We start from the raw sequence: 25939 nt of genomic DNA, 5'->3' as shown, positions 1-25939 counted from the left end.
ATCAGTAATGGAAATGCTGGCACACCTGGTCTCAATTATATGCCCTCTCATACTCCCTGTTCTGTATACACCAGTAAATGAATACATCACCGAAAAGCTGCTATTCATACAAACTAGAATTGTAACAAGTATTTGATAAGAAATTTTCCAAGCCCTCCACGATACAATGAATTCTATCACAATCAAGAGCACGGACCTTGGCTATAATAAAATACTTTTTAATATGAAAAGCAAATCCAGTTCACTGTAATACATATTTGTGCATTTTTGCGCAATTAATTTCACTTTAAACTGAGGCTTGAGTGACAGCTGGGCTAACATTAAAATCTATGAAGGGCCATAGTCTGCGTTTTAATAAGTTAAGAAAGGAAAACAAAATCTTTGCAAGAGCCATCAAGTTTGTGAAATAAATGCACACATTTATATATCTGTTTAACACGTGTACTGTTTACACATAAAAACGATTCAAACAACGTGAAAAGATCTGATGCACATACTAGAAGTTTATGTTTTGGTCACCCCCTTCTTCAAATGTTATCTTAATTCAGGTTCATGTATGGCATTCCTGATCCACTACACCAGGAATGAAGAAATAAAAACAGACAGAATGAACATGTGAGTACGAAGTAATAACATGAGAACTACGGAGGGGATAATAAGTTGTGTCACCAAACTAGGCGCTAAACCTATTAAAGAATGCTGACAATTTATAGTACTTCATCAGTTGCGCTATACCAGGCAGAAGTTTGGGCCCTTGGAATAAGACATTTACTGCTCTAGAGGCAAAAGAACACATTTTTGAGGCGAGTCTTAGCTGTCTCAATCAATTAATGAGACAGAAGTCCACAAATAACTTAGTCTCCCTACATACTGAACATAACGTACCCTAAGCCCCCGATATCATGGCATTCAATATGGACTAAACATGAAATTGTGTTAAACAACATTTATGACTCAAGTGAATACTTTTGGAAATTCTCAGATTTTATAACTAAGTTTTCAAAAACGGATTTTATGGAGCTTATTAATGCTATGAGTGACCAGGAAAGAACCAGGGAGATCATAATACAGTTACTGCTGGGAGTTACATGTCCTTCCCTACTAATGTAGGGACTCAACCATATACAGCAATGGTTACTAGTGCATACCATAGATATGCTCTTAAACGTTTCCATTTGGGTATAGCGCACCATTTAGTTGCATTGCCGGTAATGGGACGCTGGGCATCGGAAGGATGTCTTTGCATGTGTGATAAATCAATCCAGTTAACATTCAACTTGGTGCTTTTCTGTAAATTCTACACCGTACTTAGGAAGTGTTTTTAAAACCATTATTTATTGGGGACAAGCTGTATGATTACCGGGATGCTTTAAAGTTCTTGCTTACATTACATGACATTTTACTATGTAAAACTGTCATATACAATATATAAGTAATATGTGAAAGGAAAGCTATTTTACTTGTAGATTCCTGATAAGACATACTCTATTAGCTCTCAATTTTTATTTTAATACGTTTTAGTGCAGTCGTCAAATGAGCTTTATATTCTGAATCAAATTCATTTTGGGTATGTGTTTTATAATGTGCTCTTTTATGGTTTAAATCAACTTAAACCCAATAAAGACTGAATTAAACATGTGAGTTACACATCTGGTTATAGCACCACTGCTACTAGTACTAAAATGTGGCAACTGAAGTCCCTAAGGAGTTTTCTGTCACTGGCAAAACTATACTTTTGGCATGCTGAAGTAAAAAAAAGTGATAAGTTATTTCCTGGTATTAAAAAAAGTACAGCTCAGTAAGTGCATCTTCGGCGTACAAATAATATTAAAGTGACAACATATAAAACAGACAACAGATGAAAAACATACTGGCATTAAAATATACAGCTACATATATATAATTATATATAAAATACAAAACTTTGTCACTCTGACCTCTGTTTAACCTATTGTGATCCACAGACAATTGCACGGATAGGAGAAACTGAACATTTTTTCACAGCAAAGCTGAAGCTTGGCTGTTTGCTTTGCCAACTGGTATTACTATTTATTAACCCATTGAAGAGCTTGAAAAAAGTTTGTTCACGTGTTGCAAAAACGAACACTGTTTTCTTTCTATAAATAAGCACTAATCGTTCCCCTGCATGAAATGTCCTTCCTTAACAAGAGCACCTTTCCTTCACTTCGGAGCTCTTGGGGAATGCAAATAAATACACCCTCATACGTAAAACTAAAAACAAACCTGAACTGTAATTTTTGTCCTTCACGTTTACCAGTTAAAAAAAAAAAAAAAAAAAAAAACACTGTAGGAGAACAATTACAATATGGCACAAAAAAAGAGTCCCTCGAGGAAACAGGGAAAAGTGACCGCGTCAAATAAAAACTTTACATATATGATGCTATGCTACACAAAGTGAGCTTCTCTGTGTTCCAGTTCCTGTATTCGCTTTGGCCTGAGTCTTGGAGCTGGCTTTACTTCTGCCTGGTGAACGTCATCCACCGAGCTGTTTCTTTTAAAGTTTGTGAGTTGTGTGGGTGATTGGGAGTCAGTGTCTTCAACAGATTTCAAAGTACTGTTATTATTCTGGGTGAGTGCTGCAGTGAAATTGGTTGCTGCACTGGTTTTGGTAGAATCGTCATTCTGATTGGCCTTGCTATAGGAAGGTGGTTTGTAAAATGTCCCAGGTGGAGGTTGCAAAGTTCTCGGAGCCCTGATAGCAGAAAGTAGGTTTGAGTCTCCGGGTACTCCTTCCGTATTCATCTTGACTATCCTACCAGGTACAGCATATGGCAGCTGGGGAAGCACAGCGCTTCTTTGATTGTTGCCTGCATTGTACGAAGAAGCGACAACACAGGCGTGTAGGTTTTCATGAGCTTGGTTCTCTTGGGGTACGTTGGTCACTATCATTGCTGTCCTCTGGGTCAGATCGTACTGTCTGTACTGCTTGCCCCAAGACGTCTGGGAATCATAAGAAGAAAGTCTTTTGTATGCATTTACAGCAGCGACAGGCTTTACTTCCATAACTTCTTCAATAACCACACTTTTGCTGATTTGGTTTTCATTTAGAGCACCGACGATCCTCGAACTGTTCTCGGTTAGTACAGATGAAGCAAGTATTCGATCTACAGGGAGACTCACGGGGCGGACACATGGTTTTGTCCTTGGTGGTCTCATCTGGACTTTAGTCATGTGGCGATATGATTTTATGGGCACTGAATTGCTAAGTTTCCATGCATCATCAGTAGCCTGGGAAGAGGCTTCATTATCTTTATCCAAAGATTTGTTCTCACCAGTCCCTAAAAAAGAACAAGAAAAAACAATTCTTAAGAACAGATACAGTGAATTAAATTAAAACAATAAGCTACTGATTTACAGGACCTGTTCTTTCCAGGAGTTAACAGTATTGAGTTAAAGCTTTCTGTGAATACTAGCGCAAACGTACAAGCCATGGAGCTGGTTGTGGTGAAACATGGTTTTCAGAATTTTTCCACCCAAAAATGACAATAGTTGCCTTACCAAATGCCCATTATCCTTCAAGAGTGTATACATTTTGCATTATGAAAACAATTGTTTTAACCTTAGCCATAATGGATGGTTCAGTGACATTTCGAGGTTGTTAATGTCTACCTGCAATACTGAAGCCACTACACAGACCTACCACCTTGTGAGATAAGCATATAATTAGGGCCTCATTAGGAGGCTGGTGGTCTTGCGGTTGCGGTCATACCGCTGCGGTCAGACCGCTGCGGTCCGACTGCCACATTACAACCCTGGCTGTTAGACCGCTGTCTCCACCAGGCACATGGTTCCTGACAGACTGATGGCAGTCTGACTTGTGCTCAGGCACGGCGGTGCAGAGTTCAGCACTGCAGTACTGAGCAAGAATCCCCTTTCCGCCAGCCTTTCAATGGCACAGACCCTGCAATGAAAGGGCTCCTGCACCGTCCATGGCATGGGCTTTGCAGGGGCCCACCAGCCAGTACCCCAGGGATGCGCACTGTCTGTTTTGCAGCCAGTGAACATTCTCAGGGTGCTGGTGTGCTATGGTATTAGCCTTGGCTCCCTTAAGAGAGCTTAGAACAATACCGTAGCACTATTCCTGCTGGGCTGAACGGTGGGAACATCGTAATACGGCGGGGTGAGGCAGCCAGGTTGACTGCCAACTCATCCCTGTGATTTTAGCAGTCGGCTCGTCCGACTGACAAAATTGTAATCAGGCTGTTAATATTCTTAAAAATATCTCTACTAACACTGACAGGCAAATATAGGTATAGTTATACATATATAGTTACGACGTTGTGGTATATCATTACTGTGGATATGGTAATATTGCTATGAGATATATCACATATAATGGACAAAAGGCTGAGTCACTATGTAGGGTTGTTGCTATCTTACAAGCCTACAAGAGCAGTCTAACAGGTGAACGGTGGAAGGACATGAGGAGAGCCATTTTTGTTGGTCACTTCTCTCTTGCAAAGCTCTCCAAAGTGGATTCCCAGCAAGAGCAAATATGAAACAAATAAAAAAAAAGAGCCAAACCATTTCTAAATTCTGATGAAGTTCTAGCAAGTGTGCAAAAGATCCACCAGACGTGAGGGCTACATCTGGAGCAGTTCATGCAAGTAAGCTAGTGGGATCCACCACTGTCAGATGGTACTTACTGGTTCCATTGCTTTCACATCTTATTGGTATCAATGAGGATGCCACTTGTAATAGCTATATACAGGCAGAATCCTGAAGCCTGGATTTATGCTTTCACCTCCAAATTACAACCCCCAATGATAGGCACCAAGCGCAATACTCTCCTGCCATTAACAGGCAACAAGTATAAACACATGCAAGCCTTTTTAAGTGACCAACAACTATCTTCTGAATGTAAAACATAACTGAGCATAATAGTAGACTGGAAAACCAAGTGGGATTTGGCAGAATAAATAAAAGAAGTTAAACAGCAAGAAACATTTTACTTACCTTGTAAGCATCTTTTTGTGGCATGTAATGCTGTAGAGTCACATGCTGTGCATACCCCTGCCATCTAGTGTTGGGCTCAGACATGTGCAAGTTGTTTTTCTTGAAAGTTCTCACTTGTGAACTTGTTTATGCATCCTGCATAGCAGGTCTGCAGTCGTTATCTACACCAGGTATGAGTTTCATGAGAAGTTGATTTGTGCGATGAATCACCCAAAGCCAAAGGCCCTGGGCTCGGGCTGACAACTGAAGGGAGAGTGCGCCACCCTGTTTCTGGAGGTAAAACATGGCAGTTCTGTTGTCTGTCCGGACCAGAACTACCTTGTGTTGGATGAGTGGGAAGAAGGCCCTGAGTGCTAACTGTATGGCTAGTAACTTTAGTTGATTGATCTGGAGATCCAGTTGATCGGGTGTCCACAACCCTTGTATGGCTATGTCTTCCAAGTGAGCTTCCCAACCAGTCAGTGATATATCAGTGGTGATGGTCACCCTGGGGAACTGGGTCCAGAAAAGGCTGTTCCTGTAGCAGATTGCTGACACTCCACCACTGCATACAGCAAGGAGCATTATCCAAAATCAACACTAGATCCTCCCCTGTCCCACCAGTCTGTGACCACTGTGTCACCAGGCACTCCTGTAACAGATTTATGTGTAACCTGGCATGTGGAAGTATTGCTATGTAGGAGGCCATCATGCCTGGAAGACGCATGATAGCCCTGACTGTAATCTGGTGATCTGGCTGAAAAAGAAGTCTCATCATCTGGAATGCTTGCACTCTTTCTGGGCAATGCTTTCCCTACTCTGGAATCTAGTTTGGACAGTAGAAAAAGCTGCATCTGTAGGGGTCAGAAATGGGATTTGGTTGCACTGATGGTGAACCTTAGGCTGTGCAAGAGCTATATGGTGACCTGAATGTGCACCAGGCATTGCTGATGTGTAGTGGTGCTCTTGATTAGCCAATCATAAAAAATAAGGGAAGAAATGGATGCCGCTGCTTCACCCTGGGAGCTGGTACATCAGATGGTAGCACATTGAACTGATAATGCTGATCACTTACCACAAACCGGAGGAACCTTTGATGTGCAGGGAGGATAGGGATGTGGAAACAAGCATCACTAAGGTCGAAAGCGCACATGAAGTAGCCTTGCTGTAGTAGTGGAATGACATCTTGGATTGTCACCATGTGAAAATGTTTGATAGTACGTACTTGTTGAGTGCCATGAGGTGAAGGATGCCCCTTAAGGACCTACGTAAGGACCCATTTTTTTTAGGGATGAGGCAGTACAAAGAGTAAACCCCTTTGCCTTAGTGTTGAGGTGGCACAATTTCTCTAGCCTCTTTGCCGGGTAATGCGAGCATCTCCTCTTGGAGGAGGCACTGATGTTCTGAGGAGAGACAGCGTGTGGAAAGGGAAATCAGAGGGAGAGACTTTACATTTTTCACCCTGGGGGAGACACCAAGTGCCTTTAATTGCTCCTTTAAGAAGTTATGTGTGGATTGGGGCATGACCTTCAGCATATGACAATACTGCATTGACCTATATGTGGAGGACAGGGGGTCCATGAGGAGGACTACCGCCTCAGGTTCTTTGTGCATTTCCACCTTGTGGAAGGTGGCTGCATGTTGGAGCACTTCATGATATGAACTGGTGACAACTGTGGGTGGGGAGTGTGATGGCTTAGCTGATAAAGATCCGATTCTGTATCAGCTGGGGGTTCTGTGTAGTGATCATCCCAGGGGTCCTCATGTGGTTGTGTCTCGTAAGAGCGGTTATACAGGTCTTAGAGAGACCATGGAATTTTTTTTACACCCCTGAAGGAGATCCCAGAGATAAACTTGTCATAGGGTCCACAGTTGGTAAGAGAGCAGTGCTTAGTTGTGCACGACGCAGGTACAGAGAAAGGTGAGAGGAGGGAGGCGCAAGGGGAGGAGGCAATGGCAGAGGTGAGGTGGCCTTGTTATGGTGTTAATGCTTCTGGGGTGTCTGCTCCTAAGGCTGGTTTAGCGTCTCCTCTAAAGATAATCTCCTTCTCGGAGGAGTCGGGTCTTCAGGCTTCTCTGAGGCTTAGGCAGGAACCAATGAGAGTCCAACATTTGCTTTTGTGTCTAGCAGCTTCGACTCAAACAGTTGTCTTAATCTCCAAAACAGTTCTCTGGTCCATTCTTGGGGCCAGGCCCAGTGCAGGTACCGAGGTCGCTGGGCGACACTAGGAGGCAGACTTTGGCGCCAAAGTATGGGCCCGCATTGTGTCCAAACTCTCCACTCGGTGCCAACCACAGTCTTGCTGCAGTGGTGACCCAGAGGCCTCATGTGTACTTTTTCGAGGGTCCGATCTCCTGAGGAGGTAAACTGTTACAAGGAACCTTGAGTTAGGTGCTGGTACTCACTGCAACCACCTTGGACTGTACTTGTGACAACAGGTTCTCTTTCTCTTCCACGATGTAGCCAGAACTCTCAGCTGACGACAGCCCCTCGACTTTACCGCCAGCGGTCTCCTGCTGCTGGTCACCCACAGTGTCTCTGCCCCCAAAAAGGTCGGTCAGGGGGTGTCCACCTGCTATCGGTAGGCCAGAGAGGCTGAGACAATGCAACAAGCTTGTCTGTTCTAAAGAGTCTTTTTACTATGGAACGCAAGATAGGCTTCACAGGAGTACTCTCAATGGTCTGAAGACAAGCAGAGGTAACAGACTACATGGAGGTCTGTCCTTGGGTACTTTGACACTTGGGGTAAAAATGGAATGGACCCCTTTCCATCTTTAAACCATTCTCCTGGGTCAGAGCGGAGGTCAATGAGGAGAGTGGGGTGTCAACGAAAGTGTTCGACCTGTGGAGTAGAAGGGAGTACACAGTAGGAAAATCCAAACTTGCGATTGTAACTCATCCGGCAAGGAACAGATGGATGGAGTCTGCACAGCACGTGCATCTACAGCTACACATGTCACAAACAGATAGTTCCATATGTAGTTATCGGTCTATTCACTGCCTCAGCTCCGCATGGAGCTAAGCCTGAATCAGTCACACTTGTCTTGCACCACTGGTGATGGCATCACTGACAGGAGTGATGTCCTAGTTATGAACAGTATCAACCATAATCCATCATACCTTTAACAAAATCCTTCATGATGGTTATGGTTTCAACCAGCAAAGAGGCAACTACAAATAAGAGCACTGGTCCTTGCATTAGTTAATTTCTCAATGATGCCAAATTCTAACAGACAAAACTTTTTCAACAGATACATTTCAACTACCTATAATCTCTCTTTAATAAGCTACGAGTCCCTACCTTTCTCCACCACACTGGGTGCTACATGAGACAATAGCAGGTACTAACTAAAACGGCAGTGACAGTATAAAGAACCTCCAAAGCAACATTGGGCTTTCGGAATAATGAGGTATCTGTAACAATCTGTTTCGTAATTTTACATGGTATGCACTCGTGTTACCTATTGTTTGGTTTTGCATGGAACAGTTTGTTTTTCATTTTTCAATCTATCCTGATCATATCTCCTGAAATCCAGTGCACAGGACACAATCTTCTCATTAAGTCGTCAATTTTTATATGCTTTAACGTCGTAAGAAAGTATAGTTTTGGGGCAAATCAGTAGTTCAAGAGAAAGGAGAGATAAGATATTAATTTTTATGGTGTATAGAAAGAGCCCATCAATAGTGATTGATAGTGGCTCCAGCATCAGGGAACTTTCAAGGCGTGATATCCCACTCTGTCCTCCTGGACATTCATACTGTATGTATCAAGTTAGAGGCCACTGTTGTCAGAAAATGCCTCTTTGTTGGGCCCGTGGTGATGATTTGTGGGAAACAGGACAGGCCCTTTGGCTTAAGGCAAATGAATGTGCTGGTCTAGCGGGCAGTAAGCCTTGCCCCAACGGCCTTTTCCCCCCATGTCTTGGGGAACATCATTTAGACCCTGTCAGGAAACAGAACCACTGCCCATCATATTAAAAGACAAGTCAGTGTGGGGACACTGGCCCCTGTTCTGGGGGCAATTATGCTTGTGATGGAGAGTTGTGTAATGGGGCATTTTCCCAGTGGCTGCCCACCAAGTGGGCAATGTCAATGTGAGAGCAGATGTAGTATGTTGCATCTCCCTAGAGGTTTCCCTGTGGGAACTTTCTCCCGGAGTGATGGACATTATCTTTTCCAGATTGGAGTGACAATGCTTGGATCGTTTTGCCATAGGCCTGAACAGGAAGTGTCTTCGGTTTTGTGCCATACCCTTCCATCTGAATGGTTTCCTAGGCGACGCCTTCAGGTTCAAATGGTCAATCACATGTGGTACTCTGCATATATCTACAGACTTAATTTCTTTTTAAGGTCCTGCAGAAGGAGAGGGAGGGTCAAGCACATCGGCTTCAAATCAACCAAGACTGGATTAAGGATTTGGTGCACACACATTGCTGAAATTCTGTATTTGGTCCCCTCTTTCCTCTCCCACACAAAGTTGACCTGCTATTGTAGCAGGATAATACAACCAACTCCTCGGATGCCGCACTTGTGAAGATACCAAAGTGCCAATCAATTCCATTTTTTTATACTACTGCAAATGGCAGATCTCATCTTTACTGCAGAGAACCAGTTACAAAAATTATTTTACGACCCTTGGTTCAAATGTGTTTCTTGGTGTGAGTCCAAGGGATCGATCTCCTAAGCATTTGGTCTTTCTGAGATTCTGCACCTTGCCATTTCTCTTGACCAGTAGGACTTGGTACTCACCACTGTTAAAGGATATTTAGCGGTCTGTCTTTCTGAACCTCCCAGACAAACCATCTCAGTAGATGTTTGTAGACATTTGTTGGTTTTTGTACAGTGCCAACCTAGCTCAAGAGCAATGAGGCGGTGGACAAGGGGCATGACCTATGGGTAAGATATTATTTGGGGAAAGGTCAAGGGTTGACTGCAGGGTTAAGGTTAGTGCTCATTTTCAGAATTGCAGGAATGTTGGTGCTAATCTGATGTCGACAGAAATGCTGTTCCAGGAGCAAGAACAGAGAATGGTTGCATTTACAATGTTTTGTCTCCAGTGCGGCTTTGTCCCCTAGACATGAATGTTTGGTTTCCATGTCAGCTGGGGTCTTGTTGAGGGCTTTATAAGTGATGCAGCTTTTCTTGAAAATGATCCACACTGGAAGTGGGAGTCAGAATAGATGTTTTAAAGTGGGGGTGATTTGGCTGAATATTTTATAGAGCCTTTGATGAGCCATGCCGCTGCCTACAGCGTACCATGCAGGGATGGTATCGGGGAGACAGCTGTGGAGGGAATTTCTCCATTCAGCTGGGAGAGGATTAAAGATTGTACTACTGCTCTGAAGTTATCTTCAGAAACAAAGTGCTTCAGCTGTCCTGGTCTTCGTTGCAATGTGTTAACTGAATGAGAGTTTTACATCAAGGATGATTCCTAGATATTTGGCATGGTCTGTCAGCACAAGCGTAAGTGGGAGAAGTTTGTCAGGTTTAAGTTGGAGGGCCAGGCTTTCTTCTGGAGTTGGAAATCAGATCTAGTGTGTGGTGCTGCTGGCAAATAGGAGTAACTCGGTACTGGTGGAGTTTATCTGCAGGGTAGTAGTTGATTCTGCTTTAGGAAGGATTTGAGTCTGTTGCTTGCTGAGAAGATGCTTAAGGTAGAGTAGGATATAATTTGTGTACTGATAGATCATAATGCTGCTGTCTGCAAGGATGGCTCCAAAATATTTCATCTAGAGCTTAAAGATGATGGGTGAAATGATGGAGACCTGGGGTACTTTGCAGAAGGAGGGTAGTGTGATTTGTGCAACCTATCAGCATCAGCTAGCACCATTAGGTGAAGTAGGATGTGAACAATTTCAAGATAGAGCATGAAAATTCCATGCATGTTTTCATGCTGTTTGTCATAGACCGATTGCCAACTTTGTCTAAAGCTGCAGAGAGGTCAAGGAGGTCCAGAAGGCGGGACTTTTCGGGTCAGAAAGGACAGCCTCTTGAAGTATGGCGGTTTCAGTTTTGAAGCATGGTCTGCGTCCCTAGTGGTGTCCATGCAGAGGACTATTCTTACTGATGTACCGTGATAGGTGGGTGGTGACCGGTATAGGGATGAGGTTGGAGAGGTCAGCTGGGTCAAACAATGGTTTCCGTAGCAGGAGACGATCGGCCCACTCTTAAGGGTATCTGGGAATCTTCCTCGGCTTAGGAAGGCTTTGACAATGTGGAAAAGGAGTGTGCAAGCTTATCCTTAGAACGATTTGTTGATGGGAAATAAAGAGCATCCTCACAACCAGTTGTCTTGAGCGAGATCAGTATATTGGAGAAAGCCTTGTGAGAGACTAGATTTAAGGAGGCCCATTTGGTGGTGAGGCGATAGGGGATGGCTGGAAGTGAGGGGCTCAAGAAGTAGTAAAGATCTTGGATCTGATTTTGACTATCTACTTAGATGTTGATGGTGTTGCATTTGTCAAGTCAAGCGGTGTGGGTTCTGGGAGAAAACCAATGCATTTTTTGACAGCCTTCTTTGAAGAGAGGTTTATTTCTGGTTGTTGCCTCGTTGACATCTCTATCTTGTAGAAAGACACTTTGCTGGTGATAAAGAGGAACCTGTGGTTACAGCAGAGTGTTTCGAGTAGGGTGAGGTCATCCAGGAATTTTGGTCTTCTCCATTTATTTTCTTGCTTTTATATGGTATATTTATTTTCGATAGTCTCTTGAGTGAACCAGGGTGCTGGGGCTTTTGCTGGGTAAATCAGAGTTTCAATGGAGCATAGCATTCAACATGAATTCTAAAAGTGGTGCTATAGATGTATGACCTGCATGCCAGAAGTCATCCAGATACAGAATCACAGGCTGCAAAGTGTCTCACAAGGTGGGAGAAGTGAAAAAAGAAAGGGCACTGAAAATGTTCAAGGCTTTTTTTTTCCTCAATTAAACTGTGCCAAAGGCTCAGAGAAAATCGTTGTATTTTAAGAGGCAGGTGATCTACCGAGGCACCTGGTCTTGCGCTAGAAGCCTATTCATTTTAGATGAGGAAGGTGCAGGCATAGGCGATGGTCCCAATTGGTTTGCAGGCATATGAAAAATAGAGCCTTTACTTAATGCAATGGCAAAAACCTTTTTGGGTTACTGTCTAGATTGCTCTTTCTGATATACAATCTTTCTTCTGCATGGTCCTTATCCTTAGACCAATACTGAAAAAACGAGACAGGACATGCAGAATATATGCACTAAACAAAGACGAACAAGAAATGATAGCAAAAGTGGGAAAAGTAATGTTTGTGAATGAATGTCTGTCAAATTGTGGTGGCAGCCCTGAAAATCTAACTGATTTCAATAATTAGAAATGTAACTTGGATTAAACAACATTAAAGGAATGGTCAAAACAATAACCTGCAGAATTATCCCATCCCTGAAATACAGACCGAATGCAGCGCTAATTTCCAATGTCATAAGCAGAAGTTAAAGGAACTCAGCCACTCACCAAGCCCATCAATGTCATCCAACTTCTCATCTGCATTTCTTTCTTTAGCTACACTCTCAAACAAGGGCAGCTCTGAAACTTCACTTTCGCTTCTATCAACGAGCATGCACTGCAGAGGGTGAAAAAAAACATGTATTCGAAAATGTTTTAATGACAGTGGAAAATGGCACAGACAACTAGTTCATTTGAACAGAAGGCTCATAAATACCACTCACATCTGTGCCAGTAGGAAGTGACTCTGGACTGCTGACCTCCTGAAGACCATGTGATGTGGCAGTGAAAGAAATGTCCTCTAGGTAGTTGGCTTCTGGTTGAGAGGAAGGAGTGACAGACACATCAAAGACTTTGTCATAGTGCGTTATGAGGAGTTCCACCATGCGAGCCTGATAAGGGTAGTCCACGAGGGAAGAGAGAGAAATGGTAGCATCCGTCTGCCGTGGTCGTATAAGTGTTGGACCGAAAATGATGCCAAGGTTGCTGGCTGACATTTTATTTTCTTCTACTTGTTCTGTAACTCTGACAAGAAAATATGAAAAGCTGATTATCACAATGGTATAAAAGGTGCTTTCTAAACAGCTTTTTGTTTTAAACTTCACACAATGGGACCCATAGATTTCAACGCTTTTTATAAGCATGCAGAGACTCACGTTTAAATAAAATAAAACAATGCACTCAGTCTGGATTTAGCTAAATGTAAGGGATTAAATACATTGAACTAAAGGAAAGGAAAACAACGGGAAGAAGTGGAGGGGACCAAAAGGGCTGAAAACGTGCATTCCCCTCAAATGGTGCAAAAACAATTCGACTTTCTGGTGATTATTATATTCAATTACTAACTGAAGTTTTAAAAACAATCTAACCATCCTCAAAAAAAAAAAAAAGCCAATGAAAATTAAGTTAGTATTATGCCGACTTCAGCTTTATACTTTGCGCGGACACAAAACTTTCACAGTTGCAAGAAAACCCTGCCTCCTAATTGGTGCACTCCTGCCTCAGAATCACCAGTGATTTGCTGCTTCTTGGAGGAGAGACTGAGTGTGTGTGTGCAATCCACTGAATTCACCAACAGCAACTACCACAGTTTTATTCCACGCAAGAGGATGGCAGCAGAAAAAAACTTCTGTATTCAAATAAGCAAAAAACACAAAAGGAAACTGTGACGAGTGACTGAGGACGGCTTGGAAAGCAGCTAGCGGAGATAATGAGGCAGGCTGAGCTGCCAAACTCAGCTGGTTTCAAAGTCCTGCTGCACCTCTGACTCTGCACCCAGTATGACTGTCAGAGCACCTCTCACAACCTGCACTATAGATTCAGGTCAACAAGTATGTAGAAATAAAATATATTTTATACTGTATTTGTCAGAGTTTATAATGTCAAAGCACTTCCCTGTTTGATTTGTCAGCGCTAACAACGAGAAACTAATTCCTACACTATTTGTCAGGGTTACATCTCGCAAGGCCCCCCCTCATACTGCATTTAACACGGGTCTGGGCTAACAATGTTTATCATTTATAAGTAAGTTACTTCATACGTAGAACAACTCTTTACACATCAAATGTCTGGGTAGAACTAAAACACATAAATGGAGCCAAAAATGTCCTCAATACTGCTTCTTAAAGCTCGTTTTAGTGATTACGTGAGTTCTGTAGCCAACGAAACCAGTCTTTATCCAGTCCTAAAAATGCAGGAGACTGAGGGGAAGTGGGACACAAAGGGGTTTCTCTCCACATGGCTTCAAGTCACATTAAAGAAAAAAGCCTGCACAGAATTAATTACTGGATCACTTCAGAGTGCTAAAACAAAAGAGAAACTTCCACGGTAAAGTCACCGACCAGTCAACATACGATTACATTTTGGTGTGTTTTGGGGCAGTGAGTCTGGCTGCAGTGCTGAAGGCTGTCCCCTCAGGTTTCTGGAAGCCGGCACGCAAGACATGGCTAAAACGCATGCCCTGCTCCCAGAGTCCACTTGGCATTGTTAAAAGCTGTGTCCAGCGGGATTTCGAGACAGGGTTACAGGCAGTGAGACAGGTCTCACTGGAAACGCCTAAAGGGATTGTGCTCCGAGCTCTGGGGGTAGGTGGACAGGATACAGGATTGGACCACAGGATGCATCAATAGCTCAATGGGCTATACGTGAAGGTGGACCAGAGATCAAGGAGTACCAAACAAACCCACAAGCTCAGCAGAGGGTGACTGGGTGCATAGTGTGGCCACAGGTCCAGAGCATGCTTTGCCCATGCCATACAGGATCTGTGGCACTATGCAGAGCCTTCGCCCAGGTCAGAAAAAGCTAATAAGTAATGGTTGTTTATTCAGATCACAAAATAATGGTAAAAGTACGTTTTAGACATCTGAAGAGTGGTAATGGTAGCAATACAAACAAAAAACCACAAACATTCACCAGCCTTTTCTGGGCTTCACAACCATATTACCATGCACTGGATCCACAACTTTCACACAATGTTAGAGATCACATCACAGACTACAACTATAACTTAACTGGTGCATCAGAAATCTCATTTCACTGACATCAAAGATACTGCTAACACCATAAATAATTGATGTTTTAAATATGTTTTGAATGATGAAGGAAAAAAAAACAGTTTCTATATGTATGAGCTGAAGAAACACCCAGATGTTGAACGTGGTACAGCAGGCTTTCAAGGGCAATAATGTCTGTAAACATATGTATTTTTGTTGACTGTAATTCAGACAAACTATCATTCAATAAATTACATCACTGATACCACAATCAATGCCATCAATGACATCTCAAGAAGCTACAAACATTCATATTCGTTTCCTGGTAGGTTTGAAATACAGGTTTGTTTCTACAAGTATCCACTGTGGTTACTTTGGTATGATGAAATGGTAACGAAGACCTCCATTTACAAATAATTTCTATAAGGATATTTGGGAGTGAGAGGACTTGACATATACCTGTTGACAGCCCTCCATCAGAACCTGCTGAACTCAATTAAAGACCCTATCCAGAAGACTGTTTAAGCAGAGTTGATTGGAGGAAGGCCTGTTGGGAATTCAGACCCTACATTTAGAAGCTTCCAGAAATGGCCAAAAGCCATGGACCAAAAATGCTCTTAAGCAGGGATGCTTAGTGCATGGCTGGGCCAAAGACAAGAACTTGTGTCCAGGCCACACCAGGAACATTCCAGCATTGATTACCACGGAATCTAAGGTGCAAACATGCAGGGATATAGGGAAATGCCTTATGTGCTGATATGTTACCACTAAGGTCACTATTAGTGCAAAGGGGCAAGTTATTAGTGCATAGATTTACTATAGAGAATGTTCTTAAGGGTTATGATTGGTTGATAATATATAAGCAGTCACAAATTGGAATTCAGAGTACATGATTCAGATTCTTAATGCATAGGAACAACAAGTTTTTGCTAATAACTGCCATTTGACTAATGTGCATATTTAATTGCACTCATTTCTCAACAATGATAATCTCGTTTCAAATTTGGTGCAGGTTATGTTGGGTGGGAGGACACATTTTTGGGAGCTACATAAAAGCAGCATCCCACATTTTAGGTTTTGCAGGGATTCTTGCTTTCTGTGACAGCAAAAAGCACATTATGAATTACATCACACTTGGCGTGAGGTCATAATTTTAGCAAGAAATTATACCTTTTTTTCCCAGTGGAAAGGACTTTTGTTTTTGACTCTTAGTAGGATTGGTTCTCTTGTTAACCTGACTGCTATGATGGAGTTGCAGTCTTTGCACTCTCGCTCATCTTTTGAAGCCAAAACTCACGCTTAGCAGATAGCATCAAAGTGCTCTGGCCTTAGATAATCTTTATTTTTTAAAATCTTCTCTAGCATTGTATCCACCTTTCTATGGCCTCCTGAAGAGTAAGTCAGGCTTCTTTCACTGGTGGAAGACTGGCTAGTATTTTCCTTAATGTTAGAGGTATATATAGTTTCCTCAGTTTAACACCCAGCAGCCTGGGGAGCTCACATGGTGGTCGTCAGAGGTCAAAGGTGTTTTCAGCATCTATTTCAGCACCGATTTTGGATCTGACAGTGTTGGCCTGGAGATCAGGGATTTGCTGGTGTTGTGTCAAATCGAGGCTCAGATCCTTTGGAATAAGGCTTCTCCAGAACAGAGATTCTCACCAACGAGCTGATTGGTGGCAATGGCAAACACCTAGTGTCTAAACCTCTCTTGTGGTCGCTTGAGACTCTATGCTCAACTCCCTTGAGAATGGGGCTTGGGTCCATGCGCACCTCAGATTGTTCTTTCTGCCCTCAGGATGTCCTCCTTCCTCGGCAGTGAAGTCCTGGAAAGGGTATATGGACCCCCCTCCATCTTCCCTAGCAAAACAGTAGGACCTTCCCTACTCTGAGTAACGTTGGTCAAGGTTTTCATGCTCAAAGACTGGCGTCAGTTCAGACAGGTCTTGGCACATCATTCTATAATGAATAGTCATTTTTCCTGTTTTGCATTGTGTTTTTGAAAGTCATGCAAATCAAGCAACTGGATTACTTGGGGTCTTAAGGTAAACAGAGGTTGCACATTATATGATGGTCCAACCACTGGAACTTAGAAAGCCTGTGAGACAAATTTGGAAGTTAGTGTTCACCATTACCCGGAAACCCAGTCTCATTCTCATTTGACCTGATTCACGGTCAAAATTCCTCCGGATTAAGAATTTGAACCACTGAGTGAAGAGAAGCCAGTTAGAAATCTGGTTTCTGGAGGTGAACGGGTTCTGGTTGTAGCTAGGCTATCACAGAGCTCAATACAAACATCCAAATACAATGGTGGAAAGAAATATCTGGAGGTGGAGTCTGTCATTTTGCACTGTGGGCTTCAGGGAGGAGCTGCAGGATATCTCAGACTTGTAAACATCAGCGTCAAACAATATTTGGTGAGCGTGTACAAGGCATATGATCTACAGCAGCACATTCTAAAAATAAAATGTCCCTGGGGCGGTTACGAAGGGTTGGGGTCTAGTTGGAAAAAAAGGGGTGAGGTATTAATGGACAGAAATTACAGCCACTTCACCCACAGTATAAATGGCTATATTTAATGGAGGGGGTTGATAAATCCTTGGAGAATGTCTTCTTTTCAAGCAAACTTAATGAATGTAGCTCTCTGGACTCATACATCCAGAACCCCATGAAAATTTCTGTGCAGTCCATCCTATTTTCAGTAGAGAGGTAAGCCTGAACTCAGTAACGATTGGCAGAAGTACAAACTAGTACTGAGTACAGCCACATAATTATCCTTTCTTGGACTTCTTAAATCGAAGGATCAATTTTCCATCTGTAATTTTTTGTTTAAACACAGATGATAAACAATCTTTTTTTCTTTATAGTTTTATGATTTTGAAATAGGAAAAATTCCAGAAAATGGAACTTCTTTTGAGTATCTTTCCATGTTTTCAAACACGACCGCCAGACTACTAGTTGAGTACACAGACTGTCATGTGTCTCCCCAAAAAAATAATAAATAAATAAATATATATATTTTTTAAATTACGTCCTAACTTAGCTTAAACACTGGCAAACGTACACATGTGCTAGCATTACAGTGTATTCAGGCGAGTATTGTTTTATTGTATATTGCAACTAATTACAAGAAAACCACATTTTAAAAGTAACCGTTTACGCTCATGTAAATAAAAATGGAAATTTAGAACAGAATTTTTTTTCATCAACCGAAAATAAATAAGGATATAAACCAAAAAGATAAAAAATGTAAACTGAGAAATACAGAAAAGAATTTAAAAAAATAACTATCAAAACAGAGACCAACATATAATTTTGGCCTTCTGATCGGAAGCAAACCTTCCAAAAGCAAAATTTGTCTATTCTGGTTTCTCCATTCAAATTAACTAAGAACACCAAAGAGTTACATTTTGCATTTAAATTACGATCTGCAATAATTGGTATGGGAGAAAAAAAATGCAAAAACAGTGTAGGAGACCTTGGGGTGCAGAGGAGTGCCAGCCAAAGGCCACACCATGTGGCCACTACCACCTGACCACAGTCGGGGGATGGACCAAGTCTGCATGCTCTGGCCAGTAAATGATAGGCATGAGGCTGCATGCAGTGCATGCATGAAGCCCACACCAGGTGTTCATCATGACTGGGCATAGCTAAATACTCTACCATTTGGTCATGGGCAAAGGGTTACTAAGGTTAAGGCATGATCAAGGCCACATCCTGTGACCAGCAGGCACTTGGGTTGGGAGACTACATTCTGTCCAATACCCACTGGGGTGGGGTACCGGGTATAAGTCATAGTTAGACAAAGGCCACAGCGTGCTGCTGGGACTAGTTAAATGCTTTTTCTTGCAGGTTTTAGAGGTAGTGATGGACTACCTATGGATGGCCAAGCCCTAAGCCTCCTTTGCCCAGTTAAGGGCGGTCTCTCGGGCTTTGGGGGTAGGTGGACCGAGCTCATGGAGTTGATGAAGGTTAAGCCTTTCAGGGCCTGAGAACAGGAAGACTGGAGGGAGGGCTTATCTAAAGACTGCCCTCCGCACTTCCAGCTAAATGGTCATCAGTGACATCGCTAGGTCCTTAAAAAGAATGTATATGGAACTACACTGTTTACCAGGTGAACAAGTTACTTACTTTTGGTAACAAACTATCTGGTAGAAACATATTCTAGTTGCAGATTCCCTATCTTAGAATTTCCCACAGGTGTTTGACTGGATCCAGAGAATTTTCTTCAAGCAGTACTCTTGCGTGTCGTCAGGGGGTGTCAGTCGACTCCACGTGCGTCATTGGCGTTGTGGTCGCCGTTATGTCGTCGTATATAGGCGCCACCCTGGCGCACTGACCTCAGTTTCTTTTCATGACTTTTCACGCCAGTAGCACAGATCCATGAAGAACACAGAGAATGGTGTGCCAGAACTAGGGCCCTGAAAAAGGGAATCCCTGTCCCTGGAAATCAGCTCTCAGTGCAGGGAGAATGAGCAATCGGTAACGAATCTGCAACTACAATAGGTCTCTTCCAGATAAATCGTTACCGAAGGTGCTTGTTCATCTGATAGAGACTTCTAGTTGCAGACTCCTTACCTTAGAATAGATACCCAAGCAATACCATCCTCAGCGGTGGGCTGCGAACCAAGATCATACTAGAAAGTCCTGCACGACCGAACAACCAAAGTAGCCGTCTCTACGGACCTGGACTGTCCAGGCAATAATGTTTTGTGAACATGTGCAGAGATGCCCACATTGCTGCAGATGTCCAGGACAGGAACTCCGCATGCTAACGCTGTGGTTCCAGCAGTTGCTCTGGTGAAGTGAGCACACAAGCCCTCAGGGTGTGGCTTCTTTGCCAAAGTGTAGCACATTTTGATACAGAGCACCACCCATAGTGAGACTGTTCACTTCTGCACTGCCCGCCCTTTCTTCGCACCCACATATCCTACAAAGAGTTGATTGTCCACCCAAAATCTTTGGTATGACTGAGGTAGAACGCCAATGCTCTTTTTTGCTCTACGAGAGGAATGCGAGGGTGGATAAAAAGTAGGCAAAGCGATGGACTGGCCTACAAGAAAAGGCTTAACACCCTTGGGAAGGGAGGAGGCCATGGACAGATGAAAAAAGGTGGCTTCGACGAAAGAGCTTGAAGCTCACTCACCCTGAGCAGAAAAGCAGTTTTTAGTGCGAAGAGCCGCAAGGGACATCTGGGAGCATCTGAGAGGCCAGCCTAGGCAGGTGACGTCAGAGCCCCCCTCCTGGTAGGTGCTTACCTGGTTAGGAGACCATTCCCCCTTTCAAAGCTAATTAGAGTCTCTCTCTCTTGGGTGGGTCCTCAGATTCGGCTTGCAAGATTCCAGCAGGACTCCTCTGCAACCTTTACTTCTACTTCTGGTCTCCGGAACCACGACTAGACCCTCCAGGAACCTACAAGCTGCAGATCCACAAGGAAGACTCTTTCTGCAGTATTGTATCCAGAGTTCCAGCCAGCTTTGCAAAAGTTTCCTCGCCGTGCATCCTCAGAAGACTGCAACTCTTCATCCTTCACAAGAAGGAGGAATCTCCCTTGGAGTGAAGGAGTCACTTCTCTGCAACCGCAGACACGTACAACAAGCGACGACAGACTGCATGGATCCCCTCTCCTGCTGAGCTGTGTGGATCCTGCATCACTGGTGGTGGTCTGGAGTAGTCCTCTTGGTCCTCTCTGCCAGCTGTCCAACTTTGGTGGAGGTAAGCCTTTGCCTTCCCATGCAGGACAGCACTCCTGTACAAAGCGTCTCTTGCAGCTGCCAAGACTTGTTTGCATCTCCTCCAGGGGATCTTCAGGCGACGTGCAGTTCTAGTATCCAGCACTCCTTCCTGCAAATCCCAGTCTCCTGCGTCGTTCTCCAGCAGCATGGGATCCACTTTTGTAGTGCTGCGTGGGCTTCTTTAGTGACTTCTGTGTCCCCTTCCTGTGGGACTTCTGTAGGTGCTGCCTCTGCTTCTGTGGGCTCTCTGCGATGCTGAGGCTCCCCTGTGACTCCCCCTCCTGGGCTGAGTCCTTCTGGGCCCTGTTGGCCCCCTGCAGCACCTCTTTTCCACTAACCGGGAGTTTGCCTTTGCCCAGGTTTGTTGGTTGAAATCCTACACCGACACCTAGCTGCAATCTTCCTTCCAGAGTGGGACATCTTCTGCATCCATCTGGAACTCTCCACCGGCTCCTGGGCTGCAGTGCTGACCTGTTCTTCAGAAACATTGACCAACTCCTGCATCCACAGCTGGGTGGGTAGTACTTCCTACTCCTCCTGGACTCCACTGGGACTCGAACTCTGTCCCCTCTCTCCACAGATTTTCTTTCTTCAGGAATCCGCCGCTGGTTTTCTTGCAGTCTTCTCTGGGTGTCTTCTTTTTCTTCTTTTCGGTGGTTTGGGGGAAAATCCAGTGTTTTTACTCCTGCATTCCTGATGCCTGGGGGGTACTTTGGTACTTACCTTTGTGGTTTTCTAATACCCACAGCTCCTCTCTACACATTTAACTTACCTAGGTGGGGGTACCTTGTTTGCATTCCATTTGTTTAGTATATGGTTTGTGCTCCCCCTAGGGTCACTATTGGTTATTATTGTTTGAACTGTTTCTAACCTTTTCTATGCCTATTTCTGATTGTTAGTGTATATATTTAGTGTATTACTTATCTCCTAAGGGTGGGTCATCTGTCTAGTGATTTGAGATAATCTGTGCTAAAACTACTGTGGTTTTGCATGAGCTTTGCATGTCTCCTAGATAAGCCTTTGGCTGCTCATCCACAGCTACCTCTAGAGAGCCTGGCTTCTAGACACTGCCTACACTTCACTAAGAGGGGATACCTGGACCTGGTAGAAGGTGCAAGTACCTTGGCTACCCACCACACCCCAGGCCAGCTTCTTACAGGTAGCCTTTAAGGGTGCCCAAAGCAGAGCCCTGCTGGGCAAGAGAGAGAATGAACAATAGAACCTCAGAGACAGGTGCAGAAAAAGGATCAATAGACAAGTTGGTACAACATTCCGCAAGTTTGTGCCGACAACTGGTGTATACTGTTTTGGTGGAGGGACGCCTGACTGCCAAGATAACATTACAGACTTGCATAGGAAGGTCGAAAGCTGTCAAATGTTGCCGCTCAATCTCCATGCAAGAAGGTGGAGAATGGGAATGTTTGGGTGGAGAACTATTCAGTTTGGGCGAAGAACCGTCTCCTGCTGCTGAGACCAAAGATCCTCCTGAAGGGGCAGTCCGATCAGAGGATACATGGCTATGCTCATGATACCAGACTCTTCTTGCCCAGTCTGGCCCCATAAGGATTACTTGGGCACGGTCATTCTTGATCTTCTTCAGAACTCTGGGCAGAAGTGGAATTGGGGGAAATGAGGCATGAGTTGCACTCAAGACAAAACGTGTTACCAAGCGAGTGCCACTTTGGAAACTACAACGTGCAAAACAGTTGACATTGGGTAATCTCTGCTGAGGCGAACAGATTTTATGTCAACAGCACTTATAGAACACACATAACCCAAAAGGTAGCAAGGCGCTAGCAGAAAAATGCACAAGGTGGAAAAATGTCAATTCATTCAAAACCATTTTGGGTAACGAGCCAAGTTTTCAGCTGTTTTTTTTTTTTTTTTTTTAAATAGAAAAAGTTTCCTTCTCTGCCATACTGAGCTTCAGGGAGTTCCATTGCTTAGCAGCTGCCACAGAAAAAGCCCTTCCTCCACATCTGGCTCTGCGAAATCTAGGGCCAGTTGCCAGTCTGTGGGAAGAGGATCTAAGAGACCTTGTAGGCACATACCAGTGAAACATTGCATTAAGCCGTGCAGTGTTATTACGGTAAAGGGCTTTATGAACCAGACAAGGTCTGAAAGACAATTCTCTTTTTAATGGGGAGCCAGTGAAGGGACTTCAGACCCTACCTAATAGAGGCCTCTGCCTGAGAATGTTCAGAATAAGCCGAGCAGCGTGTTTTGTGTCACTTACAGCTTATTGATACCTCTCTTACCCATATTAAGATAGAGGGAATTACAATAATCTAAATGGGAGGTAATAAGAGCAATAACAACCGTTTGTTGTAAATCATTGGGGATGGAAGGGAAAATCTTCCTCAGTATTCTGATTATACACAAACAGGTATCCGATGTAAAACCAGTTTGATTATTGAAGCTCAGGGAGTTATCAACTAAAACATCTAATTTCGGGCAGACTCCACAGGAGTGGGAAGAGAACCACACTCCACGCACCACCAGATATCAGACCATATTGATTTCTGGACCCCAAAACCAGCATCTGTCCCTCCGACATTTAATTTGAGCGCATGGTTTCTCATCCATTTCTCAATGCATGATATACACTGCCTAAAGGGCTGGGTGACAGAGGTAAGATTGTTGGAAATTGTCACAATGATCTGCGTACTGTCCACATGACTGAACGTTAAAGCCAAAGAACCAGACAAGGGCAGCCAATGGTGCCACAAATATTAAAAAGAGTGACTCAACATGGAGCTTTGGGGGACACCACACAGAAGACTGAAGGCTTCAGCCTTGAAATCCCCACAATTGACACCTGGGCTCTATCAGCTAGACAGGACGCTAAGCGACCAAGAGCGCGGCCATCTATACCAATCTCTTCAAACCGCTGACTCATTCGAGCAGGCCACGCCGTGTCAAATGCAGCAGACAAATCGAGTAGGTGAAGAAGGGCTGCACCCCCAATCAATGTGGCGTTGGATGTTATCAGTTACTGCTACAAGAGCAGTTTCTGTGTTGTGGCCAGATCTAAAACCATTTTGAGAGGGATCCAAAGCTCGCTGTAATTCAATAAAATCAACTAGCTTCTGATTTTAAAATGTTTCCAAGACCTTTGCGGGAAATGGGAGCAGACAAATAGGATGATAGTTCTCAAAATCAATCAAATCAACATTGAGTATTTTCAAAAGTGGGGCATGAGAAGAACATTTCCAGGCAGTAGGAAACCTGTCTGATTGGAGAATAAGCCTGAAGATATTTTGTAAAAAGTCTGCAAAGGGCTCAGTGGCAAAATGGAACATTTTTGCAGCAAAAGATTTAGTGGAGACCCCAATTTAATTCTCAGAAGTAGCTCCTTGGTTTCTTCGGGAGAAATTATTGGAAAATCTGACAATTTTTGCCTGACTGAGCCCTCTAAAGTGGGCAGGGGGACTGAAGCGGGTAAGAAATCACAATCTGAAGTGAGTGAGAGATCAAAGGAAGAGTATAGATCAAGAATCTTATTTTTGAAAAAACAAGCCATACCATCACAGAAGTCTTGAGACATAGGGGCCTGATTCAGCAAAGGAAGAGTGGCCAGGTCTTTAACAATTTTGAATAGATTTAACCAAGGCTCTCCTCACTGCTGAAAGAGACCTTGCGTCACCTTCGGATGGAGATGCCATTTGTGATCGATTATGCACCAACGACTGAGTTTGTCTGCTCTGGTGTTCAGCGAGCCTGCCAGATGTTGAAATATCAGGGTTATGCCCTGATGTTCCAGCCATGTCCAGAGGCACAGAGCCTCTTGACTAAGGGTCCACGACCCGACTCCGCCCTGCTTGTTGCAGTACCACATGACAGTGGTGTTGCCCGTGAACACCTGCACCAATTTCTCTTTGAGAGAGGGAAGGAATGCTTTCAATGCAAGTCTGATTTTTTGGAGCTCCAAAAGACTGATGAGGAGTCCAGATTCCACCGGAGACCAGAGACCTCTGATCGCCACCTCTTCTATGTGGCCTCCCCATCATAGAAGTGACACACCTGTCATTCCAGTGAGATCTAGCTGGGGGAGGGAGAGGGATCTGCCACTGATCCAATCCTAATTCGAAAGCCACCACTGCAGATATTGCGCAGTTCACTCCGAGATCTGGACCTTGTCGGAGAGATTCCCCTGATGCTGCGCCCACTGAAACTTCAGATCCCATTGCAGAGCCTCCATATGTCATCTGGCATGTGTCACTGGCAACATGCAGGAGACCATGAGGCCTCCAGCAGCCTCACACTCATTCTCACCGAAATCCAGGATAGAGGCTGAAACATTGGTATCATAGCCTGAATATCCTGGACAAGCATTTCGGGAGAATAAGCCCGAAACTGCACTGTGTCAAGAACAGCTTTGATGAAGGGGAGCGTCTGAGGGAGTCAGGGGTGACTTTGGCACGTTTATAGTGAACCACTGTGAATGCAGCAGTGCAGTTGAGCTGCGACCACTGCCATCACTTTTGTGAACTGAGGGGCGCTGGTAAGGCTGGAGGGGAACACGATAAATTGAAAGTGCTTGTGACCTACCACGAATCGCAAGTAACATCTGTTGGCAGGCAGGACGGGTATGTGGAAGTAGGTGTCCTGCAAGTCCAACACAACCATCCAGTCTCCAGGGTCCAGAGCTAGGGTGAGCATTTTGAACTTCTCCTTCCTGAGGAAGAGATTGAGGGCCCAGAGATATAGGATAGGGCAAAGGGCCTTGTCCTTCTTGGGCAACAGAAATTAGCGGGAATAAAAACCATGCCCTCCTTCTGGCACATGGACCCTCTTCTATGGCTCCCTTGGCCAAAAGAGCCACGACTTCTTTGCAGAGAAATGTTAAATGATCCTCCAATAAGCGGTTGTAAGATGGTGGCACTGTCGGAGGTGTAGTGTTGAAGGGGAGGGAGTATCTACTTTAGACTATTTGCAAAACCCACTTGTCTGTCGTGATGGATTCCCAGTGGGGTAGATGATGGTGGATCCTGCCTCCAACTGGTCCGGGATGTTGCGACTGACGGGGAGGGTTTGAAGGCTGCAGCAAGAGTAGATTGGTTAGACCTCTGGCTCCCTGACCCACAAGCCCTTGGGATTTAACATCCGTGACCACGCAGAGGCTGTGCAGCATGCAGGGCTCAGTGGCTGGCGGGGAAACTATGCAGGAGGGAGCACCTTCCGTGAGCAAGAAAGGGGCGAAAAGCAGACTGTGCTTGGCGAGGGGCTGTTGCGTAGCCCGGGACTCCTTGAAACGCTTGAGCTGTGAGTCCGCTTTGTCTCCGAAGAG

At 44.1% G+C, this 25939-nt stretch overlaps 1 protein-coding gene across 4 annotated transcripts in view; it reads right to left on the bottom strand.

The window, feature by feature from the left end:
- Positions 1 to 202: 202 nt before the first annotated feature.
- The window catches only part of ARHGAP29 (Rho GTPase activating protein 29), a 279984-nt gene continuing 254247 nt past the window's right edge, over positions 203 to 25939 (bottom strand). For all 4 annotated transcript variants that reach the window (XM_069231416.1, XM_069231415.1, XM_069231417.1 and 1 more), the window contains exons 21-23: positions 12650 to 12950; positions 12435 to 12543; positions 203 to 3299 (exon numbers count right to left, since the gene is read on the bottom strand). In XM_069231416.1, the coding sequence (XP_069087517.1) occupies positions 2407 to 3299; positions 12435 to 12543; positions 12650 to 12950 (1303 nt within the window). In that variant the 3' untranslated portion in view covers positions 203 to 2406. The remainder of the gene's footprint in view (positions 3300 to 12434; positions 12544 to 12649; positions 12951 to 25939) is intronic.

Source organism: Pleurodeles waltl, chromosome 4_2 (genome assembly GCF_031143425.1).
Source record: "Pleurodeles waltl isolate 20211129_DDA chromosome 4_2, aPleWal1.hap1.20221129, whole genome shotgun sequence".
Lineage (NCBI taxonomy): Eukaryota > Metazoa > Chordata > Amphibia > Caudata > Salamandridae > Pleurodeles > Pleurodeles waltl.
The sequence above is the reverse complement of the archived record's forward strand: the minus strand, read 5'-3'. Positions and strand labels throughout refer to the sequence as shown.